This window comes from Salvelinus alpinus, chromosome 8 (assembly GCF_045679555.1).
Source record: "Salvelinus alpinus chromosome 8, SLU_Salpinus.1, whole genome shotgun sequence".
In the NCBI taxonomy this organism is placed as follows: Eukaryota; Metazoa; Chordata; class Actinopteri; order Salmoniformes; family Salmonidae; genus Salvelinus; species Salvelinus alpinus.
This window is the reverse complement of record NC_092093.1, coordinates 72,213,455-72,229,261: the sequence shown is the minus strand read 5'-3', so window position 1 is coordinate 72,229,261 and position 15,807 is coordinate 72,213,455. Positions and strand designations below refer to the sequence as shown.

At 43.4% G+C, this 15,807-nt stretch overlaps 1 protein-coding gene across 9 annotated transcripts in view; it reads left to right on the top strand.

Annotated features, from left to right (window-relative positions):
• Positions 1–15,807, top strand: part of ntng1a (netrin g1a) — a 154,986-nt gene that overhangs the window by 23,492 nt on the left and 115,687 nt on the right. For all 9 annotated transcript variants that reach the window (XM_071414947.1, XM_071414954.1, XM_071414951.1 and 6 more), the window contains exon 2: positions 1,463–2,283. In XM_071414947.1, coding sequence (XP_071271048.1) covers positions 2,041–2,283 — 243 coding nt within the window. In that variant the 5' untranslated portion in view covers positions 1,463–2,040. The remainder of the gene's footprint in view (positions 1–1,462; positions 2,284–15,807) is intronic.

Below are 15,807 nucleotides of genomic sequence, written 5' to 3'. Positions count from 1 at the left end.
GGTCAGCGGGTCCATTGTCTGGGCTGACTGATTAACCAGCACTAAAACGTCCACTGATCCATCCCTCACACAGCTTCTGGCTAACGTCATCATCAATTACCTGCCGTTGCCTGCAAGCCAAGTCACTATTGGGCTGGCTGGAGTAAAAGGCTACCTGCCTGTGAAATGTGTCTCTCTTTAGTGGCTAGCGCTAGCTCAGCTAAGCTGCAGCCTTGTTTTAGTGAGTGTGTGTGTTTGGTTTTGCTATCCTTGTGGAGACCAGGAGTCACAAGGAAAAATACTATTTTATGCTTTGGGGTTAGGGTTAGGGTTAGAGTTAGAATTCGGGTTAGGTTTAGGATTAGGAGTTACGGTTAGATTTAGGGTTAGAGTTAGATAGTTAGGGGTGAAATTACTTGGGGATTTTCTATTTGATTTTGATGTAGAAATCTATACATCAGATTGCTTTTTCACAGTTATTTAGCTGTTTACTGTACTCTATGTGCAGTATGTCCAGAGATGTTATTTGAAGCAGTCCTGTCCATTTCAAATGTTGGCAGTTTAAAAAAAAAACGAATTAGTTTAGTTTTCTCCCTGCGCTCGTCATCTGCAGCTTCATGAGTTGAACTCTCTTGCTGAGGGTGTTGTATTCAACCTGAAAGGCCTTGTGTGATCGATCATGAGGCAAATAAAACAGTCGAGGATAAGATGGTCCCTCTCATGATTCATTCCAGGTCTTTCAACAAGAAAACATTCATTTGTATCTGTGTATGAATAGTGAATAAAGAATAGATGTTTTCAGTGTTGCGATCACAACAACACTACATGTTTGGTTTATACTCAGGCAATTCATATTACCATAGCAACTATTGTTGATATAAGTGCAGCATTCTTTTGTCAATGCATATTGTGAAATGGTATGGATGTAGGGTTTTGTTGAGACCTGACTGTTCATTTATCATGCGTACCACCATCTCACCTCTTTCTAGAATGGACCTGTGCTTTGGAATGACTAACATTGATCCGATGCATACAGTATGTGTCAACGGTGTTGTAACTGCCACAATCCAACAACTACACTTTATAATCCTCCAAATGTTATATAATGCTAATGATATTAAGAACTTACATTTTAAGGGTACGTTAGATTGAAGATTTAGCTGCTGGTGTTTTTGGTTCTCCTGGGAAGGGGTGTAGAAAACAAACTCATGATAAGTGAAAACCAAGGTGAGGTGTGGACTTAGTGTGAAAAGCATCAGGATCTAATGCACCTTGATGGCTTTGGTTATAAAATCCCCCTCTGGGATGTACACACTCACTATGCCCATCCTGACTCCACCACATCAAGGATCTCTCCCCTGTTACACTGCCATCCGCCTGCTGATGTCAAACTCTATCCCTACACAAACACACACTCTCTCTCTGTCAAACTATCCCCCCACCAGGCATTCACCCTCTTCTCTCCTCTCCTTGTTCCCTACAGACCCTGGGTGCCGTTGCCGGGCGGAAGAGAGACATGATTGACAGCAAACAAAGCTGAGTGGCCTGTCACTCATCTCTCCATCTGCGTGTCAAAAAGGCTGCCTCCTCCAGGGCTCTCGCTCTAGCTCTCGCCTCTCTCCTCCTTCACACCGACTCCTCCTCCATCCATCCACTCCTTCTCTTTTTATCTCCTTGACGGGTCAGTCACCCCGTAACTTTGGCGTGTCGTGACTCCCCCGTTCCCGCCCTCCCGGAGAGAGTACTGTCGGAGAGGCCTGAAACGGAGTACAGAGAGGACTCCAGACCAAAACAAGTGGTGTCCCCCCTCGCCCCTCCATCTCACACCCCTCCCCCCCCCCCCCCCCCCCCCCCCAAGCTGTTAACAGGAGGCTGGCATGCTGCCACAGTTCCTTAGCTCCTCTCTCCGTAAAGGTTGGATTATTTCATAAACTCAAAGGCCCAGGCCTTTCCCTCTGTTTCGCTGTCTCTCTGTTTCGGGAGAGAAGGAGAGGGATTCCCCATTGAGAAAGCAATAGCCCTTTTCTAGAGGAGACCCAGAGTGTCTGAGAGGAAGCGGCGATGCGTTTCCCTCTGGTGTTGACACTGCAGGCACTGTGGGCCAGTGTGTGCCAGACCATGCAGCACTACCCAGCCTGGGGACACTACGACGTGTGTAAGTCTCAGGTGTACACGGACGAAGGACTCACCTGGGATTACATGGCCTGCCAACCTGAGGCCATGGACATGACCAAGTACCTGAAGGTTACGGTGGACCCACCCAACATCACCTGTGGAGACCCACCTGAGACATACTGCGCCCTGGTAAGTCCTGTTCTCTGTCTCAAATATGACTTGTACCCTTCTCTCCAATAGACAGTCCTCCGTAGTTATACAAGTGGATGCATTACAAATGAAGTAAGGGAGATATGAATGGACCAAAGTTAGAATTGCTGGTCAACTTTTCTAATATTGCACTCAGGCACACACACACACACACACACACACACACACACACACACACACACACACACACACACACACACACACACACACACACACACACACACACACACACACACACACACACACACACACACACACACACACACACACACACACACACACACACACACACACACACACACACACACATTCAGGTAACTGCTAAAATAAAGGAAACACCAACATAAAGTATCTTAATAGGGCGTTGGGCCACGAGCCGCCAGAACAGCTTCAATGCGCCTTGGCATAGATAAATGTCTGGAACTCTATTGGAGGGATGCGACACCATTCTTCCACTAAAAATTCCATAATTTGGTGTTTTGTTGTTGGTGGTGGAAAACGCTGTCTCAGGCGCAACTCTAGAATTTCCCATAAGTGTTCATTTGAGTTGAGATCTGGTGACTGAGACAGCCATGGCATATGGCTTACATCGTTTTCATGTTTGTCAAACCATTCAGTGACCGGGTGGATGGGGACATTCTTATCCTATGGGGGCATAGCCATGGTAGCCAAAAATAATGGCCAAATGAATGGCATGCCCAGTGTTTTATTATACATAACCCTAAGCATGATGGGATGTTAATTGCTTAATTAACTCAATACTTTGTATTCCTCGTTTCCTTTATTTTGGCAGTTACCTATATAAATATATATTCCCACAACATGTGTAATGAATTCAGAATCCCATATATATTCTGCAGGTCTCACACCCTCTCAGTAACGGGAACATATGTGATGGATTTCCATTTATTCTCCCCTCAAGAGAGGAGAAAGTTATCTTACATGTAGTTCTCTCACGGACCACAGTGTATTTATAATCACTGCAGTCTCTTACCGCTTACCGTAAGTACACACTGGCATGGCAATGACGTCCTGATGGGTGTGAGATACACCCGAAATGAAAGTACATCAATGTCAATTTTCTAAATGAATTTCACTGTTGAAAATATATCTTGGTGTTGGGTGTTCACTGGGCCTTACGCTATCGTTTTCCGTATGCATTCTCTTCTGCAGGTGGTCAGTCATTCACAAAGACACAGAGAGTCTTGGTGGACTAAAACGTAGTTAGCATTGTGCATTATTAGCATTGTGGAATTAGCAGCACGCAAGAGATAACCACTTGAAAGTGAATGCGTTGCTTTGAGGACGATAGCGCAGTTTGTGTCTTTTGTAAAGGGGTGTATAGGTATTTCATTTAAAAAAGGGCCTCCTCTTCATTTGGGATCTTTACATTTGAAAATCACAGCTGGCGGTCTTAATTTACCGACACACAGGCGTTAAAAGATGAATAAATGTTGGGTTTTATTGTGTGTGTTTGGTGTATGTGTGTGTGTACTAACACATTGAAGAGTTTATCAGAACAAATAGCACTCTTCAAATTTTCAAGTGCTCTTTAGATAAATAGTGTGAGATTCCAAGATAGTAGTTACGTGAGGAATAAAAATAGACAGTTACCATCAGCCGAGAGATGAGAGAGGGTAGAAAGAGGGGGTAGAGAGAGAGAGAGAGAGAGAGAGAGAGAGAGAAAGAGAGAGAGAGAGAGAGAGAGAGAGAGAGAGAGAGAGAGAGAGAGAGAGAGAGAGAGAGAGAGAGAGAGAGAGAGAGAGAGAGAGAGGGAGAGAGAGAGGGAGATAAATAGAGAGAGAGAGAGGGAGAGAGAGAGAGAGAGAGAGAAATAGAGAGAGAGAGAGGGAGAGGCATGGGCTATGAAAAGATATGCCCAGTGACAGAAGAGCTAATATCTTGTGTGCAGGGGCTTTGGAAAGTGAATTATTCAATATGTTTAGTAGCTAATGTGTTTTATTCATAGGATACATTATTCAGACAGACATCTCAGAGGCACGTTTGAAACCGCTGACTCCATGACAGACTCCCAAGGTTGCCTTTAAAATGGCTGGACTCCTTCAGCTCGGGGTCAGCATCAAAACTGGGTCTTTTTCCCCTCTCCCTTAAGGTATTGAGCGCCCAGATTGATTCAATTTGACCCCTTATGTAATCCGCATTTGTCCAGACTTGGACAGAGCAGTATTGCAGTTGTTCTGGAGGACTTGTTATTTTTGGTGTGTGTGTGTGTGTGTGTGTGTGTGTGTGTGTGTGTGTGTGTGTGTGTGTGTGTGTGTGTGTGTGTGTGTGTGTGTGTGTGTGTGTGTGTGTGTGTGTGTGTGTGTGTGTGTGTGTGTGTGTGTGTGTGTGTGTGTGTGTGTGTGTGAAAATGCTATTCTATGACAATCACCCGTGCTTCATTTCATAGCCAGTGGTTCAATAATCTCATTCTATTCCTGGCCACGGAGAGAGGGACGTTTTGAAACCAAGTGAATCATTATTAGCCTGTATGCGTCTTTTAACAGTCCAATGATCTTTCATTGCATTAACATTAGCATTAGCTCAGTTATTTCTACTGCAAACAGCAACGCTGGCTGTCAGAGTGATACCACTGGAGTCTTTCAATTAAACAAGCTCATGTCACTCAGCATTATCAGAATATGAATCATCTCTCTTCAGGGCCGTTCATTCTCTGCAGTCGGTTGACATTTACTTGGCAGTATCAGGACTCTGTAAATCAATGTTTGAGCAATTACTGGTGAAATAGCTAAAACTGCAATGCCGATACACTGCTAGCTGCAACTCAGGTGCCGATACACTGCTTATGATGCCAATAGACGTTTTCATTATGAGTATGATCACTCTGTATTCGGGTAATGACTATTAGCATCAAGCTATCAGAGAATTAAATCACTGTTAATTGATTCGGGCGTGTGCAGCTGGCAGCAGCAGGGTCTAGGCCTCTGGTTCCAGGGCCTACATGTCTGCTTCTTGTGTGATTGTGGAGGTATCAGGCATCACATCTGCCTGCAAACACAGAGAAAGAGAGAGAGAGAGAGAGACTGACAGACAGACAGTCATCAGTGTGTGGTGCTCTGCTCATAAGGGCTTGCTGATCCCAGATTCCGTTCCCCATCCCGGGGGCCAGCGTTGCAGGTAGACAGCCAGTGTGTGTGTGTGTGTGTGTGTGTGTGTGTGTGTGTGTGTGTGTGTGTGTGTGTGTGTGTGTGTGTGTGTGTGTGTGTGTGTGTGTGTGTGTGTGTGTGTGTGTGTGTGTGTGTGTGTGTGTGTGTGTGTGTGTGTTTGTGTAATGTGATGCAGGGAGACAGCAGCCCCATCATCTACTCCGAGAGGCCTTTTATTCCGCTCACAGTCCAGTGACCTTTGCCGGAGCAATAACTTGAACCCTGGTGAACTATTTCACACAGCTCTGCCGTGATATTAGATATCTCAGTCCCCTCTGGTTATGAATTGCCTGCGACAGCTAAGAAAGAGCAGGGAGTCTGTGGAGGTGGCGCTTCAGTCACACCTCTCTGGAGGGTCTTGAAGGTGAGGAGTGTTCAGGAGAGGTTTCAGGGTTTTATAGGATACTTAGGACTTTATTTGATATTCAGAGGGAATAAGGTGCTCTGAACACCTCCTTAGTAGGGTTGTAAAATTCTGGTAAATTCCCAGGTTTTCCAGAAATCCTGGTTAGAGGAATCCGGATTTCCTGCTTATTCCCTCCTGATTCTGGGAATCATTCAAGTGGGATATCTGTAGTCTGTGGTATCTCAAAGTAAGTAAGGGTAACCATGATCAAGTATTTTGTATGTTTCTTGAGGTATAACTTTACATTATTCATCCTGCAACACAGCCAATTGATCTCCATCTTATTTGTGTTGCTTACGGAAAATTGTAAACACATTTTCCGTAAAGAAAATGTTCCTGCATGTGTGTGTGTGTGTGTGTGTGTGTGTGTGTGTGTGTGTGTGTGTGTGTGTGTGTGTGTGTGTGTGTGTGTGTGTGTGTGTGTGTGTGTGTGTGTGTGTGTGTGTGTGTGTGTGTGTTTGTGTAATGTGATGCAGGGAGACAGCCAGTGTGTGCATGTGTACGTGTGTGTGTGGTTGTCTCGGTGTGTGTTCCCTCTCTCAGTTGACAACCAGGAAGTGCTGATGATGGTTGGAACCTGACTCCCAATGTGCTGTGATGAATTTCATAGCCAATCAAATCTAAATTAGGAAACAAAGACAGAGATGATTAAAACGTCCTTCTGTACCGACCAGGCACCGGCCAACCTAACGTTATAACATGTAAGTAAAGTTATTCCTAGACGACACTCAGGCATCCCACTAATGTAACATGTTCTTTATTATGGACTCAGCTTACAATGGGGATACATGCTACAGTATGCTGTGCCCTTTGTTTCTAATTGGGCAGTAGACGGACACTAGAGCGGTGCGGCAGGTAGCCTAGTGGTTAGAGCGTTGGGCCAGTAACCGAAAGGTTGCTAGATCGAATCCCCGAGCTGACAAGGTAAAAATCTGGCATTCTTCCCCTGAACAAAGCAGCTAGCCCACTGTTCCTAGGCTGTCATCATAAATAACAACTTGTTCTTAACTGACTTGCCTAGTTAAATAAAGGTTAAATACAAATAAAAGAGCAGGGAAAGCAATCCCACATTGTGAGGCTCTGTCTCTGTTTGACATGTACAATAACATGGAGGATCATTAAGCAATTCATTCAGTCAGTCAGCAACTCTAATATCTGAGAGATTACATCTGAAAATATCCGTGGCCTTATTTAAACACAGACAATCATGATCTGAAAGCGTCTAGACCTGACTAAAGCATTGTGTTAACCAATAAAGACAGAGTAGGGCTGCTTCGCTGGGTTGTATGAGGATATACAACGGTGACCTTTCTCTAAGCTGATCATGGTTACCCAGCTCTTCAGTCAGACAGGGGCTGTTTTAACTCCGCTACCCCCTGGGCACCCTGCCATCCCTCAAGAGGCTCACACATGACATTTCCTGGAGAAACGAGCGTGCTGTCAACAACAATACACCTTTTTCATATTTAAATGTGCAGCTAGACTGAACGCAAGGAGAGCGAGAGAGGGAGAGGGAGGGAGAGAGAGAGGAGAGAGAGAAAGAGAAGGAGGGAGGGAGGGAGGGAGAGAGAGAGAGAGAGAGAGAGAGAGAGAGAGAGAGAGAGAGAGAGAGAGAGTTTACTGAGGCCTACAATGTTGTTCTCAGACAAACGGTGACATTCGGTTTAATCAAATAGTTTATTCATGTGATTTTCATGAGGGGAAAGATTGGAAAACAAGACACACAAAGCAGCTTTTCAAAAAGTGCTGACATCCTTAAACGAAGCTGGACTCTGGTTGGAAAATATTAGCATTTTAACAGCATTGAAAAAACAAATGACTTATTCAATAGAACTGCTGAACATCAGAAGGGTATTAGGAGGAAATGATCCATTTATGTGTTTTCTCTTTCATCTCTGTCAGTCTGAACCAAATCAATGGCCTGTTGAAATGCTTTTACTGAAGCACTCCCAACACCTCAAAGTGAACAACATGTTTGTTTAATTTCCCTGTTAGAGTCGGTAGTTAGTAGTGGTTTGATTCAGGATCACTATCTAGAAAACCCTGAAAGAAGCAGACAATATAGTATGATGACGTCATCATGTAAGTTCCTTTGTACTGTACATAATTCACATAGAAATCACAACAAAACATGTTTGATTATGTATATCGCACGTTATCTTAATCCGCACAGTCAAGGACATTTCTCCTTTGAAATTGTTTATTTCCCCCCCATCAAACCCTAGAATAAGAAACCATTTATTTTTTATCTGACTGTAGCAACAATGCACGTCGTGCGCTAAACATAAGGCCATTTTGCCTCGGATTCAGCAGGGCCCGTAATAATGTGAGTGTAATATTTGACCAGAATAAACAATGCAATGTTACACAGGCAGTGACGTTGGTTGGAGGAGTAGGCTATCCACTTCATATTTCAGCGGCGAATGAAGGGAAGCTCTGCCATAAACTTTGCATGAGGCACAAGGCGGCGGGAGCGGCGGCTAGAGATTTTTATATCGTTTCATTATTTCTCCAGACTCTCCCCATTCAGCTACTAGTCCCTTCTTATCCAGCCGCCCAGGGCAGCCAGGCAGGTTGCAGCGCAACAGAAACCCATTATCAAGGTGATGGAGGAAATTTCCACATATCCAGTTTTAATGGCATGTCACGGCCTAGCCAGCCCAGCCATGCATGGCCCGGGCACCTCTGAGTCCGACCCAAATTGCCCCCTTTTCCCTATAATGCATTACATTTGACTAGGACCCAGGGGAATAGAGTGCCATCTGGGACAAAGCCTTTATGTGGTGGTGTGAGACACCTGCTGTATGTAGTGATCACTAGTCCAAATGTACGCACTCAGGAGGGTGAAGAAATTTGGCTTGTCATCCAAAACCCTGACAAACTTTTACAGATGCACAATCGAGAGCATCCTGTCGGGCTGTATCACAGCCTGGTACAACAACTGCACCGCCCTCAACCGTAAGGCTCTCCAGAGGGTAGGGAGGTTTGCACAACGCATCACCGTGGGCAAACTACCTGTCCATGACAGCTACAGCACCCGATGTCACAGGAAGGCCAAAAAGATCATCAAGGACAACAACCACCCGAGCCACTGCCTGTTCACACCGCTATCATCCAGAAGGCGAGGTCAGTACAGGTGCATCAAAGCTGGGACAGAGAGATTGAAAAACAGCTTCTATATCAAGGCCATCAGACTGTTAAACAGCCATCACTAACATTTAGTGGCTGCTTCCTATATTGAGACCCAATCACTGGACACTTTAATAAATGGATCACTAGTCACTTGATACAATGCCACTTTAAATAATTCCACTTAAATAATGTTTACATATCTTACATTACTCATATCACATGTATATACTGTATTTTATACCATCTATTGCACCTTGCCTATGCCGCTAGGCCATCGCTCATCCATATACTGATATGTACATATTCTCATTCACCCCTTTAGATTTGTGTGTATTAGGTAGTTGTTGGGGAATTGTTCAATTACTTGTTAGATATTACTGCACTGTTGGAACTAGAAGCGAAAGCATTTTGCTACACTCACATTAACATCTGCTAACCATGTATATGTGACCAATACAATTTGATTTGACTCTCGGCTTGGATACAAGTTTCTGCTAAGTGGGATGTTACTGCTGCTACACCGAGTAGCAGTAATGCTGTAAGACACAGGGCACACACACACACCATGGATTCTGACACACACACACACACACACACCATGGATTCTGACACACACACCATGGATTCTGACACACACACACACACACACACCATGGATTCTGACACACACACACACACACACACCATGGATTCTGACACACACACCATGGATTCTGACACACACACACACACACACACACACACACACACACACACACACACACACACACACACACACACACACACACACACACACACACACACACACACACACACACACACACACACACGCGCGCGCACACACACACACACACACACACACACACACACCATGGATTCTGACACACACACACACACACACACACACACACACACACACACACACACACACACACACACCATGGATTCTGATACACACACACACACACACACACACACACACACACACACACACACACACACACACACACACACACACACACACACACACACACACACACACACACACACTACATGGATTCTTACACAAACACACCATTGATTCTGACACACACACACACACACACCATGGATTCTGACACACACACACACACACCATGAATTCTGACACACTCACACACCCCATGGATTCGACACACACACACACACACACACACACACACACACACACACACACACACACACACACACACACACACACACACACACACACACACACACACACACACACACACCATGGATTCTGACACACACACACACACACACACACATGCACACACACACAAACACACACACACACACCATGGATTCTTACACACACATACACACACACACGCACACACACCATGGATTCTGACACACACACACACACACACACACACACACACCATGGATTCTTCCACAACAAGACGAAAGATGGTGCTTCCTCATTTTCCCCCTCCCATGATGCTCTCTGTCAAATTTTCCTACCCTCTCCCATAATAAGTCAAAGGTTGCGTCACAAATGGTACCCTATTCCCTATCACTACTTTTGACCAGGGTCCATATGGCTCTGGTTAAAAGTACAGTATTTATAAAAATAGGGTGCCATTTGTGATGCAGGCCGAGTGATGAGGACAACAGAATCAAACAGCAGACATTTCCCATTATTTCTGCTGTATGACTTGTCTTGTGTTTTCAACGTCAAATGATATATTAGAGCAGGAGAGTTACAAGCAGTGTGATGCCAATCCAAAATGGATTTCTGTCTCGGAATGAAAAAGACAAGACAGACATTTACTGTACATCCGACTTCTTTAGCATCACTGATTTCTGAAATAACAATTCTTTGTCAGTTTGGAAATACCTTTATTTCCAATGGATTAGTCCTGGAATTAGCATAGAGATTCCCAGTCAGAATCAGCCATGGAGGGCCTTGCTATTGACTAGCTAAAAACTCCACATTGTCTCGACGGTAATATGCTCAGCACTTTCCTCCCAAAAGAATAGAGGACTCATGAATAATACCAGCTAACCATTTGGTTAAACTCTCAGTTTGATTTCTATGTCATAGGGATTTTTTAAATGTATTCGATTTGACTAAGGTTTTACTTTCTCCCCTTTCTAATGCAATGCGAGCCCAAATCCCTCTTGTGGTAATAGGGCTTTTGTTACGTTTCACAGTTCATCACGCATGGAAAATGATGGTCTGAAACCCCCTCTGTGTATGGCTTCTAAGAATAGCGGTAATACAGTCGTGGCCTTCTGAAGCAGGGCTCAGGGAACCATTGACTGTTAATTGCTGTTACTGCCTCTGAGGCGGACATCCCCTCTGCGTTAACAGGCCCGCCACACTCGCTCTGCTCTGCGCTGCTGGAGGACGGCTGGCTTTCACTATCTAACACTTGTCAGGCCACAGACAACACACACGTACACACAGATACACAAACACACAGACACACACACAGACACACAATGGCAATGAGTTGGCTTATCAGAGTAAAGAGAGGGAGGAACAAGATGTCTCACTGATGGATGTAAATATGACATGGGCTTATACAATACTTCTGTTTATTAGTATGGGGATGGATGTTACACAGCTAATGGGATATGGAGGGAATTTGGACATGCATGTTAAGTGGAAGAGCCACTCATCACATCTCTCATCCAGATCAATGACGAGGGGTCACAGGGTGCAGAGTACAGAGACACAGGCAGGGGAGAAAGAGAGGGGAGGTTGAGAGAGAGAGAGGTGGGGGGGAGATGGTAGGGGGTTGGCTGAGCGAATGAGAGAGAAGAGAGCAGGGATGCTTTTTTCCCTTTCCATTCCAACCAGGCGGCCTTTCCATCGCAAACACATGAACTACCTTTAGTAGTAGTTGGAGGAAGCGTGTGTGTGTGTGTGTGTGTGTGTGTGTGTGTGTGTGTGTGTGTGTGTGTGTGTGTGTGTGTGTGTGTGTGTGTGTGTGTGTGTGTGTGTGTGTGTGTGTGTGTGTGTGCACACTGTGCGCGCACAAGGTTGGGTTCAATTCCGTTTAAATTCCAGTTCATTCAGGAAATACACTGACATTCCAATTCCAGTTCTCTTCAATGCCTTTCAGTGAGAAAAATGTGGTATTTGGTTTACTTTGTGAATTGATTGGAATTAAAATATAATTGACCCCAAACATTGTGCACATGTGTTATTTGTTAGTTGTAAGTATATGAGTGTGTGTGTGTGTGTGTGTGTGTGTGTGTGTGTGTGTGTGTGTGTGTGTGTGCGTGCGTGCGTGCGTGCGTGCGTGCGTGCATGGGTAAACTGTTAATGGGTGTGTGTGGTTCCTGGATGTCAAAACAAGCCCATTTACTAAATGGAGGCCCCAAAAAACAGCCAGGCCGGGTCACTTTGGCCAAGTGAAGGAAGGATCCTATTGATAAACAAATGGATTTCTTTAAATGGGAAGTGGACTATACGACGTGCCTGACCAAGGCAATTTCTAGGCAGTGAGGAGAAACACAAGGAGGCTTAACGAATAAACCACATACAGGCTATATTTCCTCCCTGTCTCTCTGAGAGGACAGATGGTGTAGAATTATTAGCTCTATCCATCTTCAAGGAGAAGAGAGAAACCGAGATGAGTTTTTTTTTAGGAAAGAAGTCACTTTGGAAAACTGATGAGGGGTTTTCCTTTCGTGTATTTCTTTGGTGTTTTGTTCTGATGTTGATTCCTCCCCTCGTAGCCGGCCAAAGTCCCTTTCCTCTCGTTCTGCAGTGGCTGATAGAGGAGTGTAAGAGAGAGGCAGGCAGGGGGAAGCAGCTGACAGACAGGCCCTCAGATCAACATGACTGACAGTCGAGAAATACAATGATCTGTTGTGTCTGGCAGGGCCCGTGCAGGGCAGAGGCAAATATGAAATCAATAGAAATGCTATCAGAAGTGGAAATCAAATGCTGAATACTTCTCTAGACTGGACCTCCAATGGACGATGATGTTTCGCTGAATTTGAGCAATTGTTGATGTGTTGTGTTTTCTCCTCTATATTGACATGATCTATCCACAGCTTAGTGAAGTGTACCCGTACTGCACTGTCCTGTCTGTAGGTAGCAGAGGCAGGGAAGCCTGAGTTGGAGAATAAAAGATCACAAAAGAGGTGACATATAGTGGCTCGTTTTTTGTTTGAATGATCTATTTTCTATAAAAATGTCATTTGTGTTGGTGTTTTATTACACCTTATGGGTTTATGCACTCTATAATTGTAAACATAATTTTACACAATTGCTTCATGTTATCATTTAAAAACAATTATTGCTGCAAACCAGCGTGGGTTTCCATCAAGTAGGTTTGCATCTGTTCCTGGAAGGAAGGCTTGGTCAGTGGTAATCAGTGCACAAGAAGACAAAAAAGTCTGCTTTGCTTAATTAAAGAGTAGAAAAGCAGGGCAGCTATTAACTTAATTCTGACATAAATCTGCACTTATCGCACTAGCGAGACTCGGAGAACATCTCCCCCAATTTAGGAGCGGCCCAGGAGCCAGCCTCTAATGAGTAGTGTACCTGATTAAACATAGAGGTTAGGAGGGAGGGAGGGAGGGTCACCATTTATTGTGAAATAAAGCTGAATTAAGCTACAGGGGTGTAGTTCCCATCGTGCTGCCTGCCTGCCTTCCTGGGATATTGAGATGGTTAGCATTTTATTACCACAGTCAGGACAGAGTGTAATGGGTAAATTGAGTCTGGACTTGCAGTGTCTGCAGGACTGTGGCCCTATAGGCAGGAGAGGAGATGCATGACCGCCTTCGTCTCGTTCCATCCTCTCAGGGATACTGTCTGACTAGGGCTTTTTTCCCTTTCCTAATTAGCTATTTCTCTTTATTTCCTATGGTTGTCTAATAACTGGCTGCAAATTTATTAGACCTAACGCAGAGCCAGGAAACAAGATGTTACGGAGACATTTCCCACCACATACACAACAGAAGAAATGGTTGTATGTGACAACGGTGCAAATCCAACCCGTGATTCTGTCATTGAATGTAGCCCGCCTTCTCAAAGCCTTGTCATTAGATGTATTATTATTATGTTGTTGCCTGTTGCCTCTGTTTGTCTGCATACCAGAGAATGAATTCACATGATAACACACTCTATACATACACATGGTGACACACTCTATACATACACATGATAACACACTCTATACATACACATGATAACACACTCTATACATACACATGATAACACACTATACATACACATGATAACACACTCTATACATACACATGATAACACACACTATGCATACACATGATAACACACTCTATACATACACATGATAACACACTCTATAAATACACATGATAACACACTATACATACACATGATAACACACTCTATACATACACATGATAACACACTATACATACACATGATAACACACTCTATACATACACATGATAACACACACTATGCATACACATGATAACACACTCTATACATACACATGATAACACACTCTATACATACACATGATAACACACTCTATACATACACATGATAACACACTCTATACATACACATGATAACACACTCTATACATACACATGGTGACACACTCTATACATACACATGATAACACACACACTCTATACATACACATGGTGACACACTCTATACATACACATGATAACACACTCTATACATACACATGATAACACACACACTCTATACATACACATGATAACACACTCTATACATACACATGATAACACACTCTATACATACACATGGTGACACACTCTATACATACACATGATAACACACTATACATACACATGATAACACACTCTATACATACACATGATAACATACTCTATACATACACATGATAACACACTCTATACATACACATGATAACACACTCTATACATACACATGGTGATACACTCTATACATACACATGATAACACACTCTATACATACACATGATAACACACTCTATACATACACGTGATAACACACTCTATACATACACATGATAACACACTCTATACATACACATGATAACACACTCTATACATACACATGGTGACACACTCTATACATACACATGATAACACACTCTATACATACACATGATAACACACTCTATACATACACATGGTGACACACTCTATACATACACATGATAACACACTCTATACATACACATGATAACACACTCTATACATACACATGATAACACACTCTATACGTACACATGATAACACACTCTATACATACACATGATAACACACTCTATACGTACACATGATAACACACTCTATACATACACGTGATAACACACTCTATACATACACATGGTGACACACTCTATACATACACATGATAACACACTCTATACATACACATGATAGCACACACTATGCATACACATGATAACACACTCTATACATACACATGATAACACACTCTATACATACACGTGATAACACACTCTATACATACACATGGTGACACACTCTATACATACACATGATAACACACTCTATACATACACATGATAACACACTCTATACATACACATGATAACACACTCTATACATACACATGATAACACACTCTATACATACACATGATAACACACTCTATACATACACATGATAACACACTCTATACATACACATGATAACACACTCTATACATACACATGATAACACACTCTATACATACACATGATAACACACTCTATACATACACATGATAACACACTTTATACATACACATGATAACACACTCTATACATACAC